Source organism: Alligator sinensis, unplaced genomic scaffold, assembly GCF_000455745.1.
Source record: "Alligator sinensis unplaced genomic scaffold, ASM45574v1 scaffold103_1, whole genome shotgun sequence".
NCBI classification, from domain to species: domain Eukaryota; kingdom Metazoa; phylum Chordata; order Crocodylia; family Alligatoridae; genus Alligator; species Alligator sinensis.
In genome coordinates this window covers 1,597,310-1,624,495 of record NW_005842226.1, presented here as the reverse complement: position 1 = coordinate 1,624,495, position 27,186 = coordinate 1,597,310, and the positions used below count along the sequence as shown (strand labels likewise).

At 57.5% G+C, this 27,186-nt stretch overlaps 2 protein-coding genes across 4 annotated transcripts; one reads left to right on the top strand and one right to left on the bottom strand.

The window, feature by feature from the left end:
• Nucleotides 1-1,632: 1,632 nt before the first annotated feature.
• LOC102380260 (GRAM domain-containing protein 2A-like) lies at nucleotides 1,633-15,315 on the top strand. Of its 3 annotated transcripts, none has more exons than XM_014521579.2 (13): nucleotides 1,633-1,763; nucleotides 5,034-5,171; nucleotides 5,615-5,693; nucleotides 6,113-6,182; nucleotides 6,269-6,372; nucleotides 7,832-7,930; nucleotides 8,991-9,062; nucleotides 9,562-9,636; nucleotides 10,562-10,625; nucleotides 11,406-11,474; nucleotides 12,136-12,232; nucleotides 12,525-12,632; nucleotides 13,944-15,315. In XM_014521579.2, the coding sequence occupies exons 1-13, from the start codon at nucleotides 1,657-1,659 to the stop codon at nucleotides 13,957-13,959; spliced, it is 1,098 nt and encodes a 365-aa protein (XP_014377065.1). In that variant the 5' UTR covers nucleotides 1,633-1,656; the 3' UTR covers nucleotides 13,960-15,315. The 3 variants fall into 3 exon arrangements, with proteins under 3 accessions (XP_014377065.1, XP_025064111.1, XP_025064112.1); XM_025208326.1 differs by having other exon boundaries at nucleotides 10,562-10,649; XM_025208327.1 differs by lacking the exon at nucleotides 11,406-11,474.
• A 1,228-nt stretch (nucleotides 15,316-16,543) lies between these two features.
• Nucleotides 16,544-23,151, bottom strand: CUNH19orf71 (chromosome unknown C19orf71 homolog). Its single transcript, XM_006027190.2, has 4 exons — nucleotides 22,681-23,151; nucleotides 21,482-21,714; nucleotides 17,200-17,325; nucleotides 16,544-16,689 (listed from the first exon to the last, which is right to left on the bottom strand). The coding sequence occupies exons 1-4, from the start codon at nucleotides 22,761-22,763 to the stop codon at nucleotides 16,547-16,549; spliced, it is 585 nt and encodes a 194-aa protein (XP_006027252.1). The 5' UTR covers nucleotides 22,764-23,151; the 3' UTR covers nucleotides 16,544-16,546.
• Nucleotides 23,152-27,186: the final 4,035 nt, after the last annotated feature.

Genomic DNA, 27,186 nt, shown 5'->3' with positions numbered 1-27,186 from the left:
TTACTGGGGCAGGCGCAGTGCCCAGGAGAGCTGGGACAGGGGCTTCATTTCCTGTCTCCTCATTTCCCTGCTGCGATAGAGCGGAGGAAAACGCAGGGGCCTGGGAGCAGGTGCCTGCACCGCCTGCTGCCTCCAATCTGCTGCCTTGGCCCTGCACAGCATGTTTCTCTGAGTGACTCATTACTCAGCCTGGGGTGGAGGCACGTATTTCACAACCCGGCTCCCAGTGACGTGCTGCCAACATCTCTGAGCCCCCCGCCTCTCCCAGACTCGTGGGGGGGGGCACTGTGCACCACATGGCAGATGCTGGCCCTGGGCCCGTTCCCAGCTGCACTCTGTGAATCCGGACACACGTCACTTGGAGTCCGTGGCATCACTGTCTCTGCCGGTGCCTCTAGGAGCACGGCATGGGAGCAGAGCAATTAAGGCATTTCACTCTGGTTCCAGAGGTGTGAATATGAGCCTTCCTCTGCTCCTCTGCCCGAGGCCCCAGATGGCTGCAAATAGACTCCTGCCCATTTGGGCTGGGAATCCAAGGTGGCCAGATGTGATGCCGGCCACACCGTGGCTGTGTGCTGCTGGCCAGGGAACTGGGCTGTCCTGTCCACGTGAAGCCTGGCTGGGCTTCTGGCCATTTCTTTCCAGGCAGGGGCAGACCCCAGCCTACTGTGCACCGTGTCTGGCCACCAGTCCTTGTTTGCATGCTGAGCTGCTCCTATTGCCCCTCTTGTGCTCATATAAAAGTGCCGTGGGGCTCTCTCCACACAAGAACATACCATATGCTGCTGTACCTCCCCCCCCCGCAGGTATAAATTACCTTCCCCCCAGTCCCTGGAGGGATTTACTTGCTGTTTCTGCTTGCTGTGTTTTTCCCCTCCTCATGGAGGAAGCCACTGGGGACTGAGAGGGCATTTGGAAAAAAATAATTGTCCTACCTCATATCCTGCCTTTATCTAATGGACTGGTCTCAGAGTCAGGAAGGAGATATGTCTCTTGACAGGATATCCAGAGAGAAAGCTGAGACAGAAAAGCAAAATGACAAAGACCCCCCGGGCCTGGTTTTTGGAGGGCTGCAAACATACTTCTCTGTTTAAATCAAAGCTGCGAGAGGCAAGGAGTTTTGTGGGTGATTTCTTTTTACTGGACCAACTGCACGGCTGGGAGAGACAGAAAGCTGGTAGTCTCTCCTGAATGTTCACGTGACTCCAAGAGGTGGAGATTTAAGCAGGGGAAAAAGCGCTGGTTATTGTGAGGCTCTTCTCCCGCCCCCAACCTGGGCTCTGGGGAGGATTTGAGGTCATTTCCAAGCACTGGGCCACAGCCCCTGGTTTCTGCTCTCAAATCCAGAGAGCTGCTCCAACAGGATCTGCCCCAGCCCTGGAGTCACTGGGGAGGAATGTGCTGGTGTACCATAGCTTCTCCCCAGCTTGTTCCTGGGCTGGCGCAGCCCTTTAAGGAGACAGTATTTGAGCATGACACCTTCCCAAGGAACTTGATTAAGCTGGTCCCAGCAAGTCAGCTCCCAGAGCTGGATGTGGGGCATCCCCGCCCTTCCTCTCCAGTTGGGAGGAGTAGCAGGCTGGGCTATGTGGGCTGAGGGGCAGGGACTAGAGGAGCATCAGAGCCCGGCAGAGGAGTGAGAAGACAAGCAGGGAGATGGAGCTGTTCAGAGCCCGAAGGAGCGAGCTGGAGCCCGGGGCAGCTGGGATGACTAAGCTGGGAGTCAGGGCAGGACCTGGGATCTCTGCTTTCCCAGTGATGAGGTACAGGGCATGGATCAGCTCCACTGGGTTCTGCTGGAGTGGGGGAGGAGGGTGCTTTGGCCCAGGGGCAGGGCCTGGGGGATGGGAGGGCATGGGGGAAGGCATAGCTCTGCACTGTACACCCCCTGGAGAGGCCCAGATCTAGATCCAAACTCTGCAGCCCGGGCTCAGCCATCAGCACTGCTCCTGCTCCCCTTTCTGTTTCCCCGCCACTGGCAGCAGATAGTAGAAACTTGAAAACCCTTTGCACAGACCACATTTCCCGGCACTGCTGAGGCTTTCTGAGCAGTGGGGAGGCTGAGGGGGGCTTGCTCAATCCTATGTGGCAGACTTGCATCATGGCAAGCCAGCATCACAGTTGGGAGGAGAAGGCAGGAGCCCTGACACACACCCTGGCATAGCTACAAGACCACATGCCCTCCCCAAGCAGGGCACAGAGCCCAGGAGTCCTGTGCCACCGTCCCCACAGCATCAGGCAGTGGTTTGCCAAAGAAGCCTGAGATCTCCCACAGGGCTATAAATACCCAGACGCAGCCTGTGACCGGTGGCAGGGAGAATTCAGCCTCCAGTGGAAGGATCCAGCGGGCTGGGGAGGGTGTTCTTGTAGTACTGGAGGAAGCAGAAGACTCCCCCCGTGCCACAGCTGGACGGCGCCGCTGGGCAGGGAGAGCTGTGGGTGCTGAGCGGGTGCTGGTGGAGTCTGTCCCACAGGCCACGTGGAGGAAGTGAAGTTTTCCCTGCAGGATGTGAGTAAGGTGGGAAGCTGCTGGCACTCCAGTTTTCCCCACAGGGCTGTCGGATAGGAGGAGCACTGAGATAATGAGGTAGAAATTGCTGCCCCTCTGTGAACCTCCCACCCGGCTCCCAGCAAAGCTTTCTGCTCTATCCAAGGTATTTACTGGGTGCCCATCACTACAGTCTGGGCTCCTTGCAGGCCTGGTGTATTTAGCCCTTGGCTTAGGCACAGGGCCAGGATGACTTGCCCAGGGTGCACAGGAAGCCTGTGGCAGAGCAGGAGTGTGACCCCAGGTGTCCCATGTCCTGGGGGCATCTAGCCTTGGGCTCTCCCTTCCCTCCTCCCTGAGATGCTGCAGTTGGAGCTGAGTGTGGCTTCTCACTAGTCCCATCAGGTCTCCTGCAACTGTGTACTGAAAATCCCAGTCCCGCCTGCCCTGGGAGGTGCCCAGGGCTCCAGGCAGCAGTGAAACTCGAAACTCGGGAGGGATTAGTGGGGTCATCAGTCAGCTCAACCTCTGGCAGCTCCTGGTGGGTCCGGTCCTATGCAAAGGGCAGGGCTTAATGTGACCTGGGATCCTGGTGTGAATGGGAGGTGGGTCAAGAGGATGTGGACTCTCAGCGGGGTGTGCGAGTGGTGGGGGGGAGGCAGAGCTGGAAGCCAGGAGTTGTGGTCTCCAGTGCCCATCTGCAGCACACGATGCCAGCTACTGTTTGCAGACTTCATAGAAAGAGACAGGCTGAGGGGCCAAGCCCCGGTGTCCAGGTGCAGGCAGACTTCCCTTCAGCCTGCAGGGGAGATGGAGGAGCTTCGCAGCCCAGAATCCCACTTGCAACCGTGGCAGCACCAACTGCTTCAGCCAAAGGGCTGAGATATCTGCTCCCCGCAAGACAGCCCCGATGAGAGGCTGGCCCATGCCCTGACTCAGGAGGGTCTGCTCCCTTCTCTGTGCTGAGCAATTTAGTATCTGAAACTCTGATCCCTTGCCCAGTGCTGCCCCTTTGCACTTTGCCTGGCTCGTGATTCTGCCTGGGGTCTGTTGTCCTCTTGCACACAGGGGATTATATAAGATGAAACCGATTGTCTAGGAGCAGGTTTATCATGACTTGCAGATAATAATTACAGCTCAGCCCAGGTAACTCCTTCTAATGACAGGGAGGTTTGATTGAGAGTGCCTAAAAGTGTTGTGGGGTAGCACATGGGAGAACAGACCTAGTGCAATGCTCTGAAAAGTCGGGAGGGCAGGAAGCACAAGCAGTCTCGTTGCATCACCCCTGCTGATGCCCGCTGATGTCATCGTGTGTGAGGATGTGGCATGGGCCGGTGCAAGGGGGCAGGAGGGCGACTTGGGACACCTGGGTTCTGTTTCTATCCCTGTCCCCAACCTAGTGCATCACCATGGGCCTGTCACAGCACTCCTCAGTGTCTCAGCTGATCTGTTTGCATTGTGGGGAGACTGAGAGGGCACCTGCTAGATGCAGCCTCAACTAGGCACTTAGGTGACCTGGGTGACTGTGGGTGATTCCCCCTTCCTATGCCTCAGTTTCCCCTTAGGTAAAATACAGGTAATGCTGCTGCCTTGATGCTGGGGTGAGTGAGAAGCGCTAGTGAGCTCTCCCAGCAGCGTGCTGCTGTGGAGAAGCAGGAGACAGAGGAACACCTACAGCCAGTGGGACAGTTGTGCCATGTCACAGCAGCACAGGGATCGGGGCAGGGGCATGGCCTGGGATGGAGGATCCTGCTGGCCCCTTGCTCTGCTGTAGTGAGGCTCCCCCAAGCTCCTCGGGTGCTTCTTGGCACATGGCTCCGGCTTCTCAGCCTGACTCCACGCCCCACAGGGCCATTCTGATCCCTTCAGGCCCCCCGGGAGCAAAGGGGCTCAGTAGCTAGTAGAAATGAACCCAGCAGAGCCTGGGCCTTGGTGAGCCCACCCCGAGCCTTGATTGCAGGGTAGCTCATCCCTGGGGAAGGTTCAAGCCCTGGCGAGGAGGTGAGCTACTTACTGGAGAGGCTTTAGCAGAGCGATGTAGCCCCTCCGCCCCACACTGCCTGTGCTGTGAGCAGTGAGGACAGTCGCAGCAGGGGCTTTCTCAGGCCCCCGCTCTGATGTCAGAGACTGCAGAAGTCTGGGGAGCAGCGCGGGGAGGGAGGCAGCTAGCATCATATTGCCATGGGAATGGCATGCACAGATATGTCCTTCTAGCTCCTGGGTGGCCTGAGCTGAGACCTGCCCTCCTGTTCCTAGGGAGAGGGAACAGAGACCCAGCCCTGTTTCTGGGGTGGGCTGCGACCAGTGCCCGTCCTGTGATGCGGAGCTGGGCTGGGGCACGGGAGGGGAGCTGCAGGCAGCCTGTGCACCGGGGCTTGGGCAGCACTGGGATGTAAGCGAGCCATGCTTCCTGCGCTGGCCCCCTGGGCTGGCACATTAGCCTGCAGCACCAGCTGGGCCCCTTGATCACCCTGCCCTTGGTGAGGGGGCAGGAGAGGGCTTCTCGCTGTGGAACTGACCCCTGACTTGGCCTTTGCCTCCCCAGCTGCCTGGCCAACCCAGCTGTGCCATCTGGAAAAGCCAAGAAGAGCAAAAAGAAGGTTTTGGAGCAGAAGAAATGGCAGAGCCTGGAAGAGACTGGGAGCGAAGTCTTGCAGCCAGGGAAACATGCCTTGCTCGCCAGGTGAGGTCCCTTCCTTCCTGAGGAGCCGTGGGCTCCCACAAACCAGGCTGCCACCTCCTTTCATTTCTAAGGCCCAGAGCACCTCCCTGCCATCTCAGATGCCAGCAGCCCCAGGGCCTGGCCTGCTGTCCCAGTGGCACCAGCTGAATTCGCCACCTCTCAGGTTTCCTCTTGGCCCATTCTCTGTTGTTTCCCTTTGCACATCCTTGGTGCAAAGACCAACCCTTCAGCCCATCCCCTCATGTTCCCCAGGACAAATATGCTGCCAGTGTGTGTGTGTGTCTGTCATGATCCTGTGGGTTTGGCCAGACTGCTCCACAGAGCCAGCCCTGCCATGCAGCACGTGTGCACACACATGCCATTGCACACACACATCTGCCTGCAGACACACCCCCTGCCTAGGGCTCTGGTGGTGTTGATGTTTGGCTCCTGGTTTCTTTCAGATCAAAGACCTATGACCCATCCTACTCCAAAGAGCCTGAAAAGGACTTGGTCTCAGGAAAGCAAAAGAATTCCTCTTCGGTGGGTCTCTGCCTGGGCTGGACTCTTTGCTCTGGGGCTGGGATGTGGGTGGGAGTTGGCTTTGCCTGCCCATGGGCATTGGGTAGAACTGGGGCCTGGCCAGCTGCTGGTGGGCTGGATCTCCTGGGCCCAGCTGGTGTAACATCGTCTCACTGGGCCCTTCTCAAAGCCAGCGAGGACTTTTCAGCATAAACATCCCTGTGTTGGCCTGGCCTCGGCAAATGTTGCTGATCACATCTGCGGACTCTTTCCTCCACCCACCTGGAGTCAGGGGAGGGATGTGCCGTAGTTTCAAGGCAGATTTAGAGATTGCCCCAGAGCTATTTGGATCCTCCCCCTATGCTAGGTCCTATGCTGAGACTTACCAGCTGTGGGGTCATATTCTGCAGGGCTGAGCATCCCCTCTGTTCTGTCCCCAGCTGGTCAAGCGCATGGTGAGCTTCCACAAGGCCTTCAAGGAGATCCCCGAGGAGGAAGCCCTGCTTGACAGTGAGTGCTGCTCCTCCTGCTCCCTACCACACTCATGCTGCCCTGGCGCTCCCGCTAATCCTGGTCCCCCTCTCCCTGGCCCACAGGTTTTTCATGTGCCTGGCAGAAGGAAGTGCCCTACCACGGCCGCCTCTACGTGTCCCAGAACTACGTCTGCTTCCACTGCAGCATGCTGCTCAAGGACGTCAAGGTGCGACCCGCCGGGCTGGCAGCTGTGCAGGGGTCGCTGACCCCGTGCAGTGCCCAGTGGCTCTTAGCACCTGTTAGTAGTGTGAGTCACATGGGGAAAGTGTGTGTGTGTGTGTGTTGGGGGAGTTGTCTGTGGTGTGTGCGCGACTGTGGGGAGCAGTGACAGTAAAGAATGGAGGATCGTGTTGTGGGGGAGATGGCACTTTGTGTAGTGTGCAGGGTGTACTGTATGGGAGGATGGTGGCTGTTGTGTGCTGTGTGTGTCGTGTGGGGGAAGTCAGGCCATGCGGAGGGCTGTGTGTGGTGTGATGGGACAGGAGCGCATGTTAGCAGGGGATGGTGATGAACTTTGGGGGGGTGCTGCTGGGGATGGTGGTATGTGTAGGGTGTGTGTGTGGTATGAGGGGGTGGGGGCATGCGGGGTGGTTTGGGGCACACTGGTGTGTGCTCTGTGTGTGTGGTGTGGAGGGATGATGGTGTATGAATGGTGTGGCAGGGATGTAGTGTGTGGAGTGTGCTGCAGCGGGTGGGTGTGTGTGGGTGGTGTGTACAGGGGGGAACAGTGGTGTGTGCAGTATGGGGATGGTGTTGTGTGTGTGAGCTGGGGGCTTGGGCAGTGTGAGAGGATGGTGATGTATGTGACATGTGAGGGAGAGTCTAAGGGGTGGAGGACAGTGTTGTGGGGTCAAGGGATGGCGGTGTGTGGTGTGAACAGTTCTGCATGGGTGTGTATATTTTATCTCTCCCCCCATGGGCCAAACCCTCTGCCTACGGGTTTGGCCCCAGAGCTGGTTTGCTCACACCTGCTCCAAGAGGCAGCTGTTCTCTTCTCCCTGCGGCTGCCCTCAAGACATCTAACTTGGCAGCAGGGGCCCGTTAGCCTGGCAGAGCATTGCGATGGCTCCCCAGGGCTGGCCAGAGCCTGCAGCAGCTGCCCTGGAAAGCTGTGAAGACCCTGCTGAGTCCTCACACCGCTCTCTGCCCAATGCGGCTGTGTGATGAGCCTATGGTATCAGAGCTTGTTGGTAGCCCACCGAGTGGGCACGCGATCTCTCTGCAGTGGGTCTGTGCCAGGGCTACTGCAGGGGGCCAGAGCGACAGCTCATTGATGGGGGTCTGCTTGAGGGATGTGGTGCTCTCATCCGTGTGCTGCAGGAGCCGGCCGTAGCTCATGCTCGGGACAGTTTGCCAGAGCCGAGTGCTGAGGGTGGCAGCCCTGAGGGGGCTTCGGCCTTCCTGCACCAGCCTGGCCCCTCCTCTGACACAGGCAATGGCTGGGGGCCCCTCCGCCAGCCTGCCTGGTGCCCGCAGGAGGGATTCTGGAGCCAAGGCAGCACTGGGCACAACCCAGGCTTCTCTGTGCCTGGCCTGTGCTCCCCACCCCATCCCTGCTGGAGGGTTTGATGGAATCGGCATCATGCCAATAACCTTTTGCTTATTGCTCTTCTGTGCTGGCTCAGGTGGTGATTCCTGTCTCCTCCATCACCATCTTCAAGAAAGCCAACACTGCGCTCCTGGTGCCCAACGCACTCAGCATCCGGACGGTGGAAGGTGAGAAGGTAAGAGCAGGTGTGACTTGTGTGGCACCACATCCCCAGGGCCTCTGGAGCAGAACATGCCCTGTTCTTGGCAGCAGGCAGCTCAAGTTTGGCAACATGGCAGAGCTCCTTGATAAGCCAAGGCCGGAGGAACGGGCTGACAGGGTGGGAAAAGAGCGAGTGGGAGCCTGGGGAGAGGTGGCAAAGTGGAGGCAGAAAAGCAGTGCCGGTGTTACAGGAGGGGAAGCCGTGAACACAGGGAGGAGGGTGGTGAAGACAGTTGGTGATTTGGGTCCAGCAAATGCAAGGAAAAGTCAGGAGGGAAATTGGTTTGGACTGAACCAAATTTCTTTGAAAGATATGGGTTGTTTCCCAAACCAAAATGCTGTTTCCCTTTGACCCTGGGGCTGTGGCCCTTTCCCAGGAGGTGATGCACAAAGTCTCACTGCCTGCCTCTGCCTGAGAGGTTGAACTAATATCACCCCCTTTCCAGGAGAGCCCTCCTGGCAAGCTGCACGGGGCTGCGGGCTGGGGGTGCTCCCTGCACCCCAGTGAGGCTGCTCAACTGTAACATGTTTAACTATCTGCTGAGACAGAGTGAGAGGCAGACCAGCTCTCTGGCCCAGTGGTTAGGCCATTCCCTGGGAGTGGGATCTGGTTTCCCATTCCGGCACCTGCTAAACTACCAATGCACTTTGACCATTGAGCTCACCCCCTAGCACGGTGTGTTCCCTGGGCATCTGGCACTCTCCTGCAAGACGTGGAGTTGAATCCTGGGCAAAGCAGTGACCTGAGCCCAGCCCTCCCGCTTGCCAGGAGAGTGCTCCAGACCCTGGGCTGTTGGATCAAGGGAGGCACCCGTCTGGCCCTGGGAAATATTTTCCAGCAACATTTGGCCAATTTGACCCAAATTCACGAGCACTTCGGGGACCATGGAAACTGCAATTTTCAACAAATGTACTGGTTGCTAAAAACTACCCCTGGCTCCAGGTGGGAGGGCCTGGGGGGAGCAAGCGCTGCAGAAGGGGCTCTCCAGTGGGGTCCAGCCAACACTGACCTCTCCCCCTCCCTACCTGGGCAGTTTCTCTTCGTGTCGCTGCGCACCCGGGAAGCCACCTACCAGCTGCTGAGATCAGTCTGCAAACACCTGCAGGTAGGGACCGAGCCGGCCACCCTCATGTTTGGTCTCCATGTCTCTGTCCTGCCCGTACATTAATACTCATGGGGAGGTGGGGCGGTGTGTCCCGGTGTGGCTAGTGCTGGCCAGCTGCCGTCTTGCATAGTGCTGCGTGGCTTGCAGCCCACTACTCCCCACTGCCCCCCTGGCGTGTCCCCTCGTGGTGCTGCTGCCCCTCCATCCTGACCCCCAGGGGCTCCTCTCATGGCTGAAGCTCTGGGGAGGCCCCAGACAGTTCATCTGCTCCCTTTCCCCACAGCTCAGCTGGAGCCCCTCAGTCCTGGCCCCAGCACACACGCTCTGCAGTTCTCTCTGAGCCAGAGGGGGTGAGATGAGGATGAAATTCCCAGAGGTGAATGCTCCTGGGGCTCCTTGTTTGGGGGAAGCATCTCCCAGCAGCTGCATAGAGCCCCCCTCAGCCTTGGTGACCAGGCGTATGTCCCCACTGTGACCCTCCGACTTCTTGTTGTTCTAGGACGAGAGCAGGAACAGCAGCCCCACAGCCACACCAACCACTGCCAGTCCCGAGCACCTCCTCAAGAAGCCTCTGGTACGGCTGAAAACTCCCCCTCTGCCCTGACTTGCAGCTGGGCACTGGGCCAAGGGGTCTAGGCTGGCACTGCTGCTGCTGGCATTGGTTTCATTAGAGCTGGGGTGCTGCTCCAGGACTCGGGCAGGGGCCCCACGCTCTAGCTGGACCTGCTGTGCTGGCTGGTCTGGACCCTGCTGCAGGCTCACACAGGGCAGGTGACTTCTTCCTCCAGCCCTTTGCTCAAGGCACTGACCTGGCTCCGGCCCTTCCTAGGGCCACCCATCAGCTGGGGGTTTTGCCTGAGCTACAGCTGCCTTGCCAGGGTCCTGGGCTGGGAGTGGAGCTGGCTCTCTGGGCAGCAGTGCTGGCGATGCCTGTGCTTTGCTGTGGGATCTGTGCCCTCGTCTGCCCATCCTTTGGGCTGCCCTGGTTTAAAAGACCCTGTGGGGAACCTGCACCAGCCTGGCTGCCAATTCGAAGAGTGCCAGGATGGGAGGTGGCTCCAAATCCAAGCCCAAGGCTGACCCCGGCCTCCATGGCAGCCCTCTTTAATGAGGGATCACCCCTTACCCCATGCTCAGGCATGACTGACACCCAGGATCTCATTGCTTTTTAAGTGCTTGGAAAGGGCTCCAGGACCCTCTTTCATGGCTCCCAAGAGAGGTGCCAGAGAGCCAGGTCCCTGGAAGGCTCAGGAAGCCCCAGGCAAGGAACCTCTAGAGGCAGCAGGGCCCTGGCACCAGCCCAGCATCTTGGAGGCCCTGGACCTGTCCCCTTTGCCAGGAAGCCTGGCTGTGTTGGATCCTGCAGGCTGTCACCCCTCCTTGCTTTTGCTGGTCAGTACCAAGCGTCAGGAGTGATGAGAGAGATGGGGAGGGCTGGGCAGCAGCAGTGGAAGGAGGGAGCAGGGCCCCTCTGTGACCAGCGACATTTCCTCTTTCAGACCTCAAGCCAGTCGGACCTGGAACACAACCCGCAGGAGACTGACAGCCTCCTGGATACGCTAGGTGAGGCTGGGCCCTCCCTGCCAGGTACCGGCTTCAGCACCCTGGTACACTGACCCCTCACACGCTCACCCTCTTGCCTTCACACATGTGCCTGCACACAGCTCAACTCTCATTCACTCACACTCATTTCCATGTGTAGCCATAATAATGAGAGTTCACTTGCACGACTATTGTCTGTGCATGCACATGCACATTTGCACACAGGCTGCATGCTCATTTGCACCCATGCACGCTCATTTGCACACACAGAAAGGCTCACTCACAGGCACGCACTTGCAATTTGGTTCCTATTTGCAGTCTTTCACATTCTGCACCCATTTTGGGAGCATGCTTCTCCTTGCAAATGCACTCATTTGCACAGAACCATGCTGCTCAGAGCCATGCTGTGCCCGTCAGCCACGGAGCCTGACTTCCACGCCAGGACCATCACCCAAGTGTTCTGGCTGGAAGAAGTCTGACCAGCCTGCTCCACACAGCCCCTTTGGGGAGGCACAATCACACACACACACATGCAGCACCCCTCTCTCCCTTCCCACTCCCATTGCCTTGCACTCACTGGAGCTCCTGACTGCAGGCTCTGTGTGCCAGCTCTCTGGGAACATGGACTGCCCCAGCCCACCCTGGAAAGCAGGATCCCTCTTAAGTCAGTGCCCGCAGTCACATATGTCGCTGCCCTGCCTTGCTGGTGCACTGACCTCCCTGGGTGGGGGGACACCCCTGCACTTGGCTTCTGCTGGGCACATGGAGCACTCAGTGAAGGGGATCCTGTTGTATGTGCAGATGGGCCCAGGCCAAAGCAGAACAGGATGAAGGAGGATGTGGGCAAGCACTCAGCGGCTCTGAGCAAAGGTGAGCGGGCCCTCTGAGTCAAGAGTCACAGCCACCTCTGCAGGCCCTGTCCTGCCGGGCACTGCACCACCCACCCTGTGGGGATGTGTCGCCAGGCCACCACCCCAGCGCCCATCCTTTGCAGAGACACTAGGCATCAGCTTAGCTGGCCCATGTGTTACTGGCGGCGTGTTACTCCAGATAATGGGAAACGGGGTCCCCATTGGTGCCCCCTTGGTGCCAGCTTGTCCTGCAAACCCTATGTGTACCCCAGGCTATGTGTTCTTCTCTGTCGCAGTGACTGCTGGACAGTGGTATGGCCATGCTCCCTTGCCAGGCCTGCTGCAACTTTGAAACCAGGTGCTAACCTGCTGTCAGTCAGTCTGGAGGAGTCAGCGCAGGCTGGCCCTGGGACAAGTGAGACAGGACCTTGCCAGTTGGATCCCTTGCCCAGAGCAATGGAGCTGGGCTGCCATCACTCCCACAGCTTTCACGTGCAGTAGGCACTGTGGCTCTCCTCCTTTTGCAGGAGTGAAACCTGTGGCTCTTCAGCCCCCTCACTGGCTCATATGGGGATGCACCCACTTTACCCCCTCAATTCAGAGAGAGGCTATGGGGCAAGGGGGAGGCCATGCAGTCCCCTGTACCCCCACAAGATCTGCAATGGTACCTTCTTCTGCAGGGGGCACCCGGGCCGTCGAGCAGACCAAGGTGACGACGAGCAGCTGGTGGTCGCAGCTGAGCACTCTCAATGTGGTTATCCTCATCTACCTGCTGCTGTGAGTGCTGGGGCAGGGCACTAATGAGGCACCCTTCCATGGGCACGGCCAGGTCTGCACTGGGCAGTGCTATGCCAGGGCCACTCTGTGCCTAGCACTGGCACCCCATTGGCTCCAGGTCTTATGCTGCTTAGCTGGCATGCCTTGCAACTCTGGCCTCAATCAGATACCATCATGGCTCTGATGTCCAGACCAGCCAAGCAAGGGTTAATGTCACCCTTTCCCCTTCCCACCCATGTTGGCAGCTCTGGGTGTGGCAGGGACCGTGGGCTCATGCTGCCCCTCTCTCCAGGGTGGTCATCCTGCTGCTGTCCTCGGGGTACATCGGCCTGAGGATCGTGGAGCTGGAGCAGCAGCTGACGTCGATGGGGGCCTGGCCGGAGCTGAACCTGCAGCGCCAGTGAGTGCAGGAACCCCGTCCCTGTCCTCTGGGTGCTGGGGTGGGCATTTGGAGTAGATACTTGTGGAGGCCCAGCAGCCACTTTCTCCTGGTCACAAGGTCCCCCGCCCCCAGTCTGATGGGCCAGGGCACCTGCCACCAAGGAGTCTGCAGACCGGGTCCTGCTGTTGCTCATGGCACTCACTTTCCTTCCCCGCCTTGTTGGCATGCGAGGGTAGGGACTGCTTCTCGCTGCCTTTGTGCAGCGCCCGGCACCGCACCGCGGGCCTGGGAGGGAGGGAGCCCATGCCACTGGTGGCAGGCATGCCGTGGGTTCACAGCTCCTGATCTAGGCTGTCACACCTCGCATCAGCAGAAGAGCCGAATGGCTTGGTGGAGCTGCCTGTCAAAGCCTAACCGCCAAGGGCCGTGACCGTGCACAGGGGAGACCCCAGCCTGGCAGACTTCTCCCTCTGAGACTCAGGCCCTGCAGCTTTGCCCTGGGGGCCTGAGCAGAGCTCCTGGGGTGTGTAGGATCTCACCAGCACCAGCACATAGTGGCAGGATCCTGGGGCTGGAGAATACAAGAAGGTGGATGTCAAATATCCCCTCTCCCCTAAGCGCTGGGGAGTTTGTTCCAGGCATTGGGGGCTCGGACAGTAAAGAAGTTTTTCCTTATGTCCAGCCTAAAACGGTCTTGCAGGAGTTTGTGACCATTGGACCTTGAGAGCAGACACAGGCCACCTCCTGTCTTCTCACGTGATGCAGCTGCCCTCACGTGGTGCCCACACGTAGCACCAGGGTGCAGCGTAGGGGGCTGCAGGGCAGGTCCTGCAGGCTGGTCTTGTCTGATGCAGATCCTACAGGCAGCTCTCTGTGCTGAAGCCAGTTATCTGTGGTGCTGTTTCTGGCCGTAGCTCGTTGTGAGCAGCTGGCCAGGGAGTCTGAGACCATTTGGGACTGTTGGGTCCAGGTGCTGCCTACAGCACAGCAGCAAGAGGAAGGCTAGCCGAGGCCTCCTGGGCAAGCCCACACTGCCAGTTAAGCACTTGGCTAAAAGCATGCCATCGTAGGGCTGGAAAGGACCTCAAGGACCTCTAAGTCCAACCCCTGATGCAGGACTGCCTGTTCCTAAGGGACCCGCACACACAGCAGTGGTAGGAGGCTGAGGGGCAGAGTGCAGAGGCGATGCCCATAGGGGCAGAACAGGAGTTTGCAGGGAACCTGTGCCTTACAACAGCGAGCTACCCTCACTCCCAGAGCTGCTGCCCTGCCAAGCAGAGCCCCCTCCCAGATGTCCTGAGCCCAACCTTCTTGCTCTTACGTATTTAGGTACAAGAAGACATGAAGTCAGCAAAGACTCCGGCCCCTGTAGGACCTTGCCTTCCGCTGGACAGAAGCCACCGCTGACCCAGACCGGATGGGACAGAGACTTCACAACCTCTCAGCAGCTCCCCATCACTGCTGGGAGACTGATCTTTATCTTATGCTGAGCTGAGCTCAGGCTGGTTTTAAGGAGTGTGGCGGGTGCTGGATTCGGGACAAGGCACAGCCCAGGAAGGGACCTGGGCAGAGCTCCTCCTCAGCCGGGGCCTGAACAAGCTGCATTTAATCCTTAGCACTCCCCTGGGGTCGGGCACCACATGCCTTCCAGAGTGACACTCCTCCGCACCTCTCCCTGGGGCTCCCCGGCCTGCCCTTTGGAACCGTTCCCAGCAAGGACCTTGAAGCTCCTCCTTGGCCCTGCTGATATCTGCCTCGGCTCTGACGACTAATGGTTTAACTGCACTGGGCAGGCCACTTTCCAGTGAACTTTGGCCAAGCCTAGGAGCAAACGAGATGGCAACACCCTTCGCTGCGAGGGAAAGGAAATGGGCATCTCTAGTTCCAGATCCACGTGCTTTGTCATGTGTGTAGTTTATTTGCATGGGGGTGGGAGTCTGGTGTTCTGGCTGTGCCAGGCTGGGTGGGATATGCTTGGAGCCAGTCAAGTCTGGGAGCAGGCTCCAGGGTTTGGCTGGGCAGCAGTGCAGGGTGGCAGCCTCTTGCCTGTCTCCTGTGACCAGGGCTCCAGCTCTGTTCTCCACCTGGGGGGAACCACGCACGCCTCTTGGAGACAGGCTTGGCTCAGGCTTCGCCTGTGCAGAGCACTGCGGGGGGTGTCATTGACTTCTCTTAGCACCTTCTGTACAGTCAGCTCCAGGGAACGGGGGCAGCAGGGAGAGGAGGGGTTGCAGCTGCTGTTACCCAGCACGGGCCACCGGGAGGGTAACAACTGGGCCTGAAATTCCTCGCCAGCCCCCAGCCAGAAAGCAACGGATATGGGGACACTGTCGGGAGCAACGGGAAAGGGCAGGCAATGCTAGAGCCATTTGGCCGTGCACTGTGTGACAGCTGTGGTGGCACCACTGGTGTGAGCAGGGAGCCAGGGCCAAGCTGCCCCTGCAGCCGCAGTCTGCACGGGTCTGAGTCTAGTGCTGTTGGGGACCATTTCATCATGCTGCCAGGCTGAGAGCTGGGCACTGGGGCAAGGTGCCCCTTATACCTCTCAGCACTCACAGCTTGCACCCAGTGACAAGCTGATCCCTAGAGGTGTACAGTCAGGCCCTGGCCGAACCCAGGCTTGATTCCCTGATTAAGGACAAGGTGGGGGTGGGGGAGGGGGCAAGGACAGCTGTATTGTATTATCAATAAAGGAATTCACCCAGTCAGCAAGCCCTGCTCATTCTCCACTGGCTGTCCATCAATGCATTGAGTGATCCTGCTCACCCTCAGGGGTGAGCTGAAGGAAGGATGGCCCTGCTCTACTGCCTGCCCCCTACACCCCTTCCCTGCACCCTCCCTCGGGCCCAGACAGGGAGCCTGGGAGGCTGAGGGGGCTCCTCAGAGTGGGTCCCTGCAAGAAGGCCACTTGCGAAGTGGCCTCCTTGCCCGGCCGCTCCGGAGGGCAGCAGGTCTCGGATGAGATCCAATCGCTGGTCCAGCTGCATGGGGGGGTGGGGGGGTGGAGAATCAGGATCTGCATTAGAGCAAAGGCTTCTGTCCTGGAGCCAGAGCAGACAGGACCAGCCAAGCTGGGAAGTGGGGTCCTTTCATGCCTGCCCCACCTGCACTTGATAGCCCCCAGGAGAGCTGCTGATTAAGACATAAAGCCCGTGAGCTCTGTTACAGGGTCATCTTTATGCCATCGAGGCCATGCCCTGCCTTGCTGCCCAGGGCAGTGGGGCAGGTGATGGAGGGGGAAAGCGTGTGAGCAGCAGGGCTGGGCCAGGCCCCAAACACCAGCACAGCAGGAGTGCTGCAGCCAGCCCCACCCACGACCCCCTGCACCATGTTGTGTGAGGAGTGACAAGCTCCTGGGCCCCTGCTGTGCTGGCGCGAGCGGGGAGATGGAGGGATAGCCACAGGATGTGAGGAATGGCTAGCCACCTACAGCACAGGCCTCAGCACCATGTGCAGGGCACGGGGGGTCTGGCAGTGATCTTCAGCTCACTCTTCCGGTCCCTCTTCTGCTCGTCCATAGGCTCCAGGGAGCCGAGCGAGAGCTGAGGCTGGGTGGCTGTCAAAGGGACTGGGCCAGCCAGAAAACCGAGTGAGCCGGGCGACCAGCAGCAGCTTTGCTGGGGGGATGCTTGGGGTGTTCCCAGGGCCTGGCAGGGAGAGTAAGGTGGCTCTGAGCGGGTAGAGACTGGGAGAGGTCTGGCTCCCCCACAGCAGGTGCACAAGCCGGGGGATGGCACTGGCAATATCAGAGCCATGTGCTGCATGAATGGCATAGGCAGCTAGACACATCGGCCTGGACTCAGCTGGGCACAGGGCCCAATAAAGCAAACAGGCTTGACTTGCCCAGCCACCCCACAGTAGTAGCCACCCCAGCCCATCCGCCTCCTTCCCTGTCCCCCAGGAAGGCACAGGCCAGAGCTGCAGTGCGGCATTTATTGGCTGGTGGATGGCTGGTGGCTGAACAGGCTCCAGGTGCGGAAGTCCCTGGTGGTGAACCGGGGGGTGTGGGTCGACAGGTAGGGGACGTAGCTGGCCTTGCCCTTCAGTTCACTGGTGCAGCGGTTGCGGTTGACAACTGGAAAGCAGGACAGCAGGTGAAGGGGGCAGTGGTGCAGGGGCAGCAGCAGGGCATGGGCAAGTAGTCAGGCAGGGGGAACCCCAGGCCCACTTGGCCACAGCAAGGGACAACAGGAGCAGCCCTGGGTGGGAGGGCTCCAGGCAGCCATACCCGGTGGCCAGAGCCCCTTCAACTGACTCCCCAGCATGGCAGACTGAAGGCTCCCAGGCCCACAGGGGCACCGCAGCTCCTGGTCCCAGTCCAGGGCTGGCAAGGAGCAGTGATACAATTGCCCAGGCCTGTGTGGAGTAACACTGGGACTAGGCACAAGGAGCCCTGTGTCTGGGGTGCTCCAGGATAGGTGACACCCCAAGTTACACCTTGGGAGGACGTGGAGGGAAGTCACGAAAGCACGGTAGTGATGGGCATGGTAACCAGCTCCAGCTGCTGCCCATCCCACCCCACCCCACCCCTTCACAAGTGCAGCAGGGGCCCAAGAGACCCTCCTTCCCTTCCCCATGCCCTTACCGTACTCCTTGCCCAGGATGGGTTTGTCTCTCCAGCGGAAGGCCCCCCACCGCGTGCTGGGCTCCAGGTACTGAGCAGGTACAATGGGGTCGTACCATGCCACCTCTCGCAGGTGCTGGGCATAGGCTGCAGGTGGGAGCAAACACAGCCATCAGTAGGAATGGGAGGGCAGGCAGAGCAGGGCCCCAAGCTGCCAGGGCAGCAGCTGATGCTGGGATTAGCCACAGGGGAACCGTCACAATGCCCCGGGCAGAGAGCAAAGGAGTTGCCTTTTAACAAACACGTTCAGCTGCCTGATCACAGCTGCCTGGCGCAGCCCTGGATGGAGCCACGTGTCCCGGCCTCTCGTGTCTGTCAGACACACAGCAGCCCTCAGCACCATCTCAGGGCCGTACGTTCTGCAGGCCAGGCAGACAGCAGTGGCACGTCTGCACTGGGCAAACACATACCCCCTCCCTCCTCATCCCCCACTGTGGCTGCCTTGGGGGCACGCTGGTTTCCCAGACACTTCCAAGGGAAGGCGGCCCAGGGCTGGGGACCAGCCTGGGAGCTCCTCAGCCCAGGGGAGGTGCTTGCTAGAAGCCAGGGAGTGAGAGTCAGGGCTGGAGTGCGGCCAGAGCATGAAGCACAAAGGAGATTTCAAAACAGAGGGCACATTCTCCAAGGATGCGGCCGGTGCCGAGCTAATACAGGGCACAGCGGGTGCGTGAGTGTACAGGCACTGCTGGTGGAGGCTGGGCATGACCCCATCCCCACTGCCAGGATCCAGCTGATACTGCTGGACATTACAGGATGGTGCAGAGCATGCCCCAGTGGGAGCTGATCCATGGGGTCCTGGCACAGGGAGCTCATGCCAGTAGGTAACATGCCCCCGCCTTTTCCAGTGCCAGCCTTGAGCACTAGCCTGGTGCACCTGCCTCTGCAACTGCTTCCACCTGCTGCTGACAGGAGCCCCGCTGCCCTCTGCCGGACGCTTGGTGCTTTGCTTGCAGCACATGTATGGGCAGGCCAACAGGGGCAGTAGCAGCAGGTGTGCGAGTCAGTGCGATGCCCCCTTCCTAGCCCTGAGCCTGGCTCCTTCCCACACCCCTGTGCCTGCAGCTCAGATACTCAGCCCCTGCCATGGCCTGGCCACCTCTTGTGGAGATCGCAGGGCACAGATCTGCACCTCTTTTGCTGCAGCTTCCTCCCCTCTGCAGCCCCAAGCAGCCAGGATGCAGCCTGTGCAGAGCTCAGGGGTACAGGCACGGGAGCCCTGTCCTTGCCCATGGCCGGGAGGCTGAGACCAACGGTGTCTCATGGACCTGTGTCCCGAGGCTCTTCGCACATCAGCTCTTTGGGGCAGGAACTGTTTTGCTGCCCTGCATTCGTCCAGCCTCTGGGACCTGACAGGTCTGCCCATGGTCTCAGGTTTCTGACTCCGTGTCCTTCATTTGGTGGCTCCCACCTGCTGGCTCTTTGTTCCAGGCCTGTTCCTAGCTCCTTGCCTCTGACTCCAGTTCGAACCTGTCTGTACAGTCAGCTTCTGGCTGGTGGCTTTACTTTGGCAATCGCCTGAATCCCTGTTATAGCTACTGCTGCCTGCTCTGGACCCCCAGGCCAGTGATGCCAGTCTGGATCCCTGCATCCTGCTTCTGATGCCCCCTGTCCCTTACAGACTGCAGCCTCCTGACCCACTGCTTCTTTTCCACCCCACCTCTAGACTGGTCCTTTGCTGACTCCTCAGGTCCCCTGCATTGCAACCCTCTAGAGCCAGCCCCTCACCCACCCACATCCCAGTTGCACCAGCACAGCAAGACCTTGAGCTCTGCTGGCATCAGTCAGCAGCACCAGGCCTAGCAATGTCCTCACTAGATCCTAGGCTCTCTGAGGGTTTTATGCTGCTGCCTGTCTCCATGGGAGCCACTAATGGCTGCTTTATAGGGCTCCACTCACGTGGTTCAAGAGGTTGGCAATTAAGAGATACTATAAACATGTTACCGCACAAAGGTAAGCAAGGGTTGTGATGGGGGCGGCATTTCAGAAGGCGACAGGATAATGGCTGCAGGCAGCTAAGAGATCTGTCACCAGGGATTAATCCTTTACCACCACCTGTCTTTCAGCTCTCTACAAGCAGAGCCCCTAGTGAGATGCACAGTTTGTATCCTCAGCTTCTCCTGCAGCGTGTTCCCAGACTAACATCATGACTGCCTGTTCCCTTCCTGAACAAGTTGGGAAGACACGAGCAAGACAGCAGGTGTGCTGGATCCAAAACCCCTCAGTCACACAGCAGGGGTAGAGATCCTTCAGTCTGATCTCCAGGTGCAAGTCCCCATTTCCCTGCTCCTCGTGTCTTCACACACCAGGGCACAGGGAGAGGAAAATGGGTGCAAAACGTTGCCATAGCAGCCCCGGAGATCTCCGAGCACTGGGTGGCCCCTGCCACGTGCACCTGCACAGCACAGGTTGGGTGACACTGGAACAGGGCCAATAGCTCAGAACATTAATAAGAGCCCCAGCAAACGGCCGCCCCATTGAGAGCCATTGCAAAACGCATCTCCCCGAGGCTCCAGGCATACACAGACGCAAGAGGATGAGGACCTGTAGGGGAACCAGGGCATGTGCACACAGCACAACTATGAGGGACTAATTCAGTCCAGAGTTTACTCTGTATAAGGAGCAAATTCAGCTGTGCTCATGGTCTGCCTGCAGCAAAGAGCTATTACAGTGCCAGGCTGCAAGGCAGCAGAGGAGCTGGTCTACTCTGGGCAGACAGCTGCCCTGGGAAAGACTGCTCAGAGCACACACCCACGCAGTACACTGGGGTAAGGATGCTCCTTGCTTTCCTGGAGTGGACTGACTTGCACTGCTGTAAAGCTGTGCACTGTACGTCCACTCCATTTAGACCAGAGGAAAATCCATCTCCTTTAAAGTACACGAGCTGTATCTGCACCCCTCACAAATTTCTTTTTCAGGGCATCTTAGCCCGTTATTTTGTATGTACTAGAGTAGCACCATGGAGCTCCGCTCCTGGACCAGGAACTCCATGTGATGACCTATCTACAAGCACACACTGAGATGGTGTCAGGCACTCCAAGCCCCAGCAGCACTTAAGGGAGAAGGGATATTTGACATTCACTGGTATTCTCCAGCCCTTGTGCTCATGCACCTGAGGGGTAATGAAAGAGCAGCCAACAGGAAGCCCTGGCCTGAAGACCCTGGTGTCCTAGGAAATGCAGCTCCCACTTGCATGTCTGCAACAACACAATGCTTCCAATGATGTTGGAAAGGAGATGGCGCTAGACTCTGCTGAGCTGTGGTCTTCTAGCCTGGGAAGCACGGGCAGGATGGAAAGGGCAGGGCACTGGGAGGGAGAGAGACTGTTTCAATGCAGCTTCCCAGGTGTTCTCCAGAATGACCAGATACCCCAAGGGGCTCCCAGGGAGGAGGTACAGAGCATTACATGCACTAGGCTTCACAACACAGGGAAACTGAGGCATGGAGCAGTTCAGCGATTTGCCCAGCAGCCCCCTAGCCAGGCAGTGGCAGAGCTGGGGCGTGCAAGCAGTACTCCTTCCCTTCCCAAGCATAGCCTGGACCACCTAGCTGCACAGTGGGGACTATTATAGAGACAGTGATGGGGGCCCCTTCAGCTTCCATCAGCAAGGTGCAGCAAGCAGGAAAACACAAGAGCAACATCATAAGGAAGCACTCAGTGCATGTCAAAAGCACCTCTGCCATGCAGAGTTAATGCAGGCAACTGGCACTTGGTCCTGGTGCAAGCAGTCACTGGAACCAGCACACCTCTCTGGTGCTGTCCTCCCTGGGGCTGCCAGCTCACCTCCTACTGCTCTTTGCATAAGTTGCCCTACATGTTGGGGGAAACACACCTTGGCCAGCCCAGCACACAGTCCAGGTGCCCTGCCCCAGGCTCACATGCTGGCTGGCATCAAGGTGAGGATACAGCTTGGGGTCATGGGGGCAGGGAAGCACATCCTGCTCTCACTGCTGGTGCTAACTCAAGCTCCTCTGGCAGCAGGATGTCAGTGCAGGGCATGTGACAGGGGAGGGAAGCTGTGAGGAGTGCTTGGGGCTGGGCAGGCAGCAGATGCCTTGCTAAATTCAAGCCAACAGCTACCTTAGGGCAGTGGAAGCAGCTGCTGCTGGCATTAATCCCTGTGGGACCTGGCTCTGCAGAGAGGCAGGGCACCACCAACTGTAACAGCACAGGGTGAAACAAGAGGCCTCACAGGGCGTTGCAAGTGGCCCAGGCTCCCCTCTAGGCCTCACCGCTCCAGCTTACCAGGGGGCAGGGTTTTTTGCTCCCGCTTGGCATGGGCCTGGGCCCAGCAGTGGTAGGCCTCCCGGCTGACAGGGCTGGTGAGTGTGTACCAGGCATCCCGGTTGTCGCTATTGGTCAGCCCTGCGTACCAGGTCTGCCCGCGGGCATCCCAGCCCATGGGGGTGCACGACCAACGCACGGCCTGCTTCAGGATGGGGGCGTTGTGGGGCCCTCGCAGTGTCAGGTATTGGTCACTGCAAAACAAGAAGGGTGGTTAGAGCTGGGTGCTGGGCCTGCAAACGGGAGGTGCTGCATAGCCAGAGCCCCCACCACTGACTTGTCGGGTCACATCCCCTTCGACTCTGGCCTGTGCCACCCAGGGCCTCTCTCACTCCTGAGTCAGGTCCAAGGGCACTAGAACATGGATGCGGGTGCAGCACCTGAGCCGGCATGGGGCTGCCCACAGCACAAGCTGCCCAAACCCCTCAGCTGCTGTACTTTGGACTCTGATGATTTGCCTGTGCTGGGCTCCATGCCACTGCAAGCGCTCCAAGCCCTACAAACAGGACTCCAGGCACCTCCCATCTGCCTGCCCCAGCTGCAAGGTGAACCCCTGACGTGCCCCCACAGCACCAGATCAGGGCCAAAAGGCAGGCCCAGCCCTGAGAGCTGGCGGAGGAGCCCACAAAAAGGTGCTCCTCCACAGCTGATCAGGGCTTGAAGGTTTACTCTGGTCAGAGCCAGGTCTAGAGAGCACACCTCCCACTCTCCCACCCCATACTGATGGGTGGGTGAACAGCCAGCTGTGAAAGGGGAAAGCCTGGAAGGTGGCTCGGCCCTCCTGCACCCCATACACACAGCAGGGAACACTGGGGGGGGACGTGCTTGGGGGGTCTATTGAGAACCAGGAGGCAGAGCAGGAAGACCCTTTTGGACCGAGGATTATGGTGCAGGGTAGATGGGTCCATGCTCCCCCGTTCCTACAACCTCTCACCCCTCAGCTCTGGTGCTGGAGACACGGAAGGTGCCTCGTGCCTGCAAAGCACTTGGAGTATCTACACTGAAGCTGCCCGGGAAGCCAAGGCCCAGCCGGCCAAGCGTCACAGTTGGCAACAAAGCAGGTGCTAAATCTTGAGGCTGCCTGACCCCCAGCTAGGGCCCAGCCCTGCCTCCCACCCCCACCGCGACCCTTTCACTCCGAGGCACGGGGAGGCTCTCACCTGTACAAGGGTGTGGGGAAATCAGTTTCCAGAGTCCCCTGTGGGACGTATGGACGGTCGGCCTCCAAATCCAGGCCCTCCATGGCTGCCTCCTCTCAGCCCACGGCTCGCACTGCACCTGCAATCCAGCTGCCATATCCAGGCTATTGTTGCTGTAAGGAGAGCATGGCAACCATCCCCCGGGCAACCGGGCAGCAGCAGGAACAGCCAGAAGTCCCAGCAGGCAGCGCTGGGTCCTGCAGGAGGGATGGCAGGTGGGCTAGAGCAGCTTCTCCAGACCACCGAGCCGGTGGGATTCAGGCCCCTGCTGCAGTAGGCCAGAGCTGATCCCCCTTGGGCTGTTCTCATCCTAGCCCAAGGACAGCGTGGCCTGCCAGAGCTGAGCTGAAGAGGCTTTACATCACCCCCTTGGGAAACAGGAGGAATGAGGTTTTGGGTACCTTAATGGAGCAGGAATTTCCTCTCTGGAGAGATGCCTGCTCATTGGTTTGATGCATTTCCTTCACCAGAAAGCTACTAGTTCATTGCCCTGCTAAAGGAAGGGTCCCAATACACACAGAGCCTGTCCTAGCACAGCAATCCTCTCTGAGAACGTGGTCCTCCCACCCCACTCCCTTGTCACTGGTAGCAGGGATGGGGGCAGAAATCGAGAGGTTTGGAGGGGGTTAGTTTCAGATCCTCTACCTTGGATGCCCTAGAGGGTTTCAATGTGGAGGTAAAGAACATAAGGGGGTGAGACATCCAGGAAGAAGCAGCTCAGACAAACCGTGGACAGCCTCGTAGTTTGATGTCTAGTCAAAACCAACTTGGGGGCTTGCTCAGAGCTGTCGATTAGCAGGTAGGGGAGGAGGGAGACCTGCGTCCTGCCATCCCAGAGCCTTACGCTGGCAATCTCCAGTGAAATACGCACAGCACAGATTATGGCCGTTCCCTACTCCCCTAGTATGTGCTTCCTCTCTTGCCCCTGATACCTCATAAGTATGTTAGCTACTCTGCTCAGCTTGCTGCTGTGTATGTGTATGACCCACGTCTGGGGGTGTCACAGTGAACGAGTGTGAGGAGCCTAGAACTGTGCAAGAGAACAGCAAAGTGGGTTAACATTCCTACTTAATGGGCATGTCTACAAAAGACGCTTTACTGTGCAGCAGAGCTAATTACTGCACAGTAAGCATCACCGTCTACATGTGCCGACCCTTACTGCACATTCATTTCTTGTACTCAGTTCATTTGCTACCTACAAATGCAAGTAGCAAATTAACTGCTGATTAATTATTGTGCAGTATGGCATGTATAGTTGGTAGACAGGTAGCAGGGGGAAGAAGATTGCTCCCTCCCTGCTCTCAGGAGCTGCCTGCTGCGGGGGCAGGCTCTGTCAATGAAGCCCAGGCCTGGACAGCGTCCCCCTGCCCCAGCAGCAAGGAGCTTCCAGTCCCAGCTCTGCAATTGCTCCCCTTTCCAAGCTCCCCGCTCCCTGCTGCCAGGGCAGGTGGACACTGTCGCTACCTGGGCTCTGCTACCTGAGCCTGCCCTGGCAGCAGACAGCTCCCAGGGACAGGGAGCAATCTCTCAGCCCCCACCAGGAGACAACTGTCTCCTGGCCCTGTGCTCCCCTGCCAGCCCCTGGGCTAGCACCCAAGGGGAGCCTAAAGCTCTCCCTGGCTACTGCAGGGTGCCAGTGCAGGGCCAGGAGCAGGCTGCTGCCAGGAGCAGCAAATTTACTCCCAAATTGCCGCACATGCAGGCACCTGCCCAGGGTGGGTTTATCTTAGAGCAGGGGTTCCCAAAGTTTTTATGCTGTGGCCCGGCAAACTATGGCCCAGCAGTCACAGCTGACCGCAGCCAGAATTTCTGGCTGGAAGACAGGTAAGAATACCCCCACGCCCCGGGCAGTGGGGTGGCCCACACCCTGCACTGCCACAGGCCCTGCAAAAGGAGCCGCGGCCCCTCCACCCAGCTTTGGCGGGGCCACAGTTTGCCAGTCCGCAGCCATTTCTGGTCCAGCAGCCGACCATGCTGCAGACCGGCAACCAACTTGCCACAGCTCAGCACCGGGCCATGGCCCGGTGATTGAGAACCCCTGCCCTAGAGTAAACCCATCCTGCAGCATTTGCATGTGTAGACAAACCCAGTGAGCTCTAGGAGGCAAACTTTATGCAGAGCTGCTTTCAAGCCTTAGGCAACAGATGTTAAAACTGGCAGGTCAGTCAACTGATCAGTCCCTCTGCCAGAAGAATGGAGGGGATCAAGACTGAATCTAGCCTAGCCTGGGGGATACTAGCACATCCATCAGCTAAATTCCTACTGCAGGAATTACAAGAGTGGTGATTCTTAGCCAGGGTGCCATTGCACTATACTATACCTTGACAGCCTTTCAAGGGTGACACACAATGGTATAAACTGGTAGGTGTACAGACACGATTCACAAGATAAAATGTAGAGCTTTCACATAGGAATCTGTAGTGTCAAAGACATTCTGACCTATTAGGATCTTTCTGAATTCTTTGCACAAAAGAATTGTTTTGTTTTGGGTTTTTTTGCCTACAGGCAAAGAGAGTGAAAGCTGAGCTGGCATTTCCCCGAGTCTGAAAAAGTTTGAGAACCACTGTATTAGAGGGTTGGGTGGAGACCAGAGGAAACCAAATGGATTTACATACCACTGCAATCAAGACTACAATACCTCCACCCTTCTCCATTAAAACATCCCATCATATCTGTCCTGGGCCGTACTTTTTGTCTTATTATAAACAGATGTTTAAAAAAAAATAATGATGCAGAATTTCATGTTTATATGGTCACTTTGATTGTTGCCCCAAACCTGTGGTCATATCCTGCCCCAAGGCAGGGGAGTCTGTGGCATGAGAGTCCACTTAAATATCTGAGCACACAGCCAACTGGCATGCACAAGAGAAGACCACTCCTATACATGCTTCATGCAGTGACACACTTAAATTCACAACTTGTTTAATGCCAGTAACATTGCTTTACATGAAAAAGTTACAATGTTCTCTATATTTTCCATAGGATGCATTATATGTAACAATGCCACAAGTTCTTAGATTTATCTGCATAAACTCTGAGGGGAAACCCTTTGTTCAAACTGAACTGTACATTTCAGTACTTTTATGCTTCATACATTGAAAATACAAGCATACAAGATTTCTGCTTTTTTTTCCAATTTACAACGCTAATCAGCACACGCCAGACAGTCGGTCACTTCACACTAGTTGCCTACATGAAAAATCTAGACAAACTTGCACACCCACAAACACACACACGCACACCCTGGCGAGATACCTTTTGAGGGCACTTTCATGGACCCAGCCATCTACCCTCCTCGGCAGCTGCATGTGAAGTGGGACCATATGGTAGGGGAAGGGCAGGGAGGGGAATATGGGTTGTTACTTGAATGGACATAAAGAAGCCAGTCACTGGAACAGTTCCCTTTACATTTTGCCATCATCCTTTTTTTTAAAAGGCGACACTATTTTACAGTTGCAGTACTATAAGCAGAAGTAAAATAACTTCCCTCCTCCTCTCTTAGCCCCACCATTCATTCCCTTGGCAGATATATTTAAATGCTTGCCAGAGATTGCCAATTCACTCTACCATAAGTCAGATATGGATTGGGGGCAACAATCCTTCCCTGCTGCGCTGATCAAATAAGGAAGTGAAAAAGTAATGGTCCTATCTAAGAGCAGGTCTGGATTTGCTTTCTAAGCAAACAGAGGGATGGCAATGCAGTTGCCAAACCTGTGTGACTAAGTGAGGGGAATATTATTGAGAGAAAAAGAGAATGACTAAGGAGATACCCCCTCCCTGCTGGACTCTGGGAATGCAATTCTACGCTGGAGCTGCAGTAGGAAACAAGGAAGCTCCCACACACATCCCTATAGCAGTTGGACACATCAGACCACAGCACTTCTCGTCTAAAGCTTGACCACTTCTTCAGGCAAACGTCTCAGCAGAAGTGGCTTTAAGGTGTATATATGGAAAAGCTTGGCTAATGTCCTCTGAGTCTGCTCTGCTCTATAAAAAGGCAAGGAGAAGTGAGGATGAACTGTTAATAGTGCCTGCTTGAGGCCAGTGCAGTCACTCACTCCTAAAAAGGGCAGACTAGGAACACTGCACATCCCAAGTTTCACCTTTCCCACCCCACAATAGTCTCTGCAGGTATGCATGGCTTTCTGCCATTCCTTTCTATAAACCCCTCAGAGCTCTCTCATTAAATAGATGTGTGCATTTTCCAAATAGAAATCAAAGCAACTTGTCCCCTCAGGTGTTACACACACCTACCTCAGGGACAGCTTCAAAATTCCCCTTCCTTTGCAGATCTCTCTCGCTCTAAAAGGAAGTGTCTCGTGATGGTTTAGAGACTGGGCGTAAGAAATTAAGTGAGAGTTCTCAAAGCCTAGACTGCAGGTGTGATACTAATCCACAGAAGCAGCTCCCCCCCAAATAAACACATGCAGTACTTTCCCCTAGTCCACTCTACTCTCTTGGGGCAAC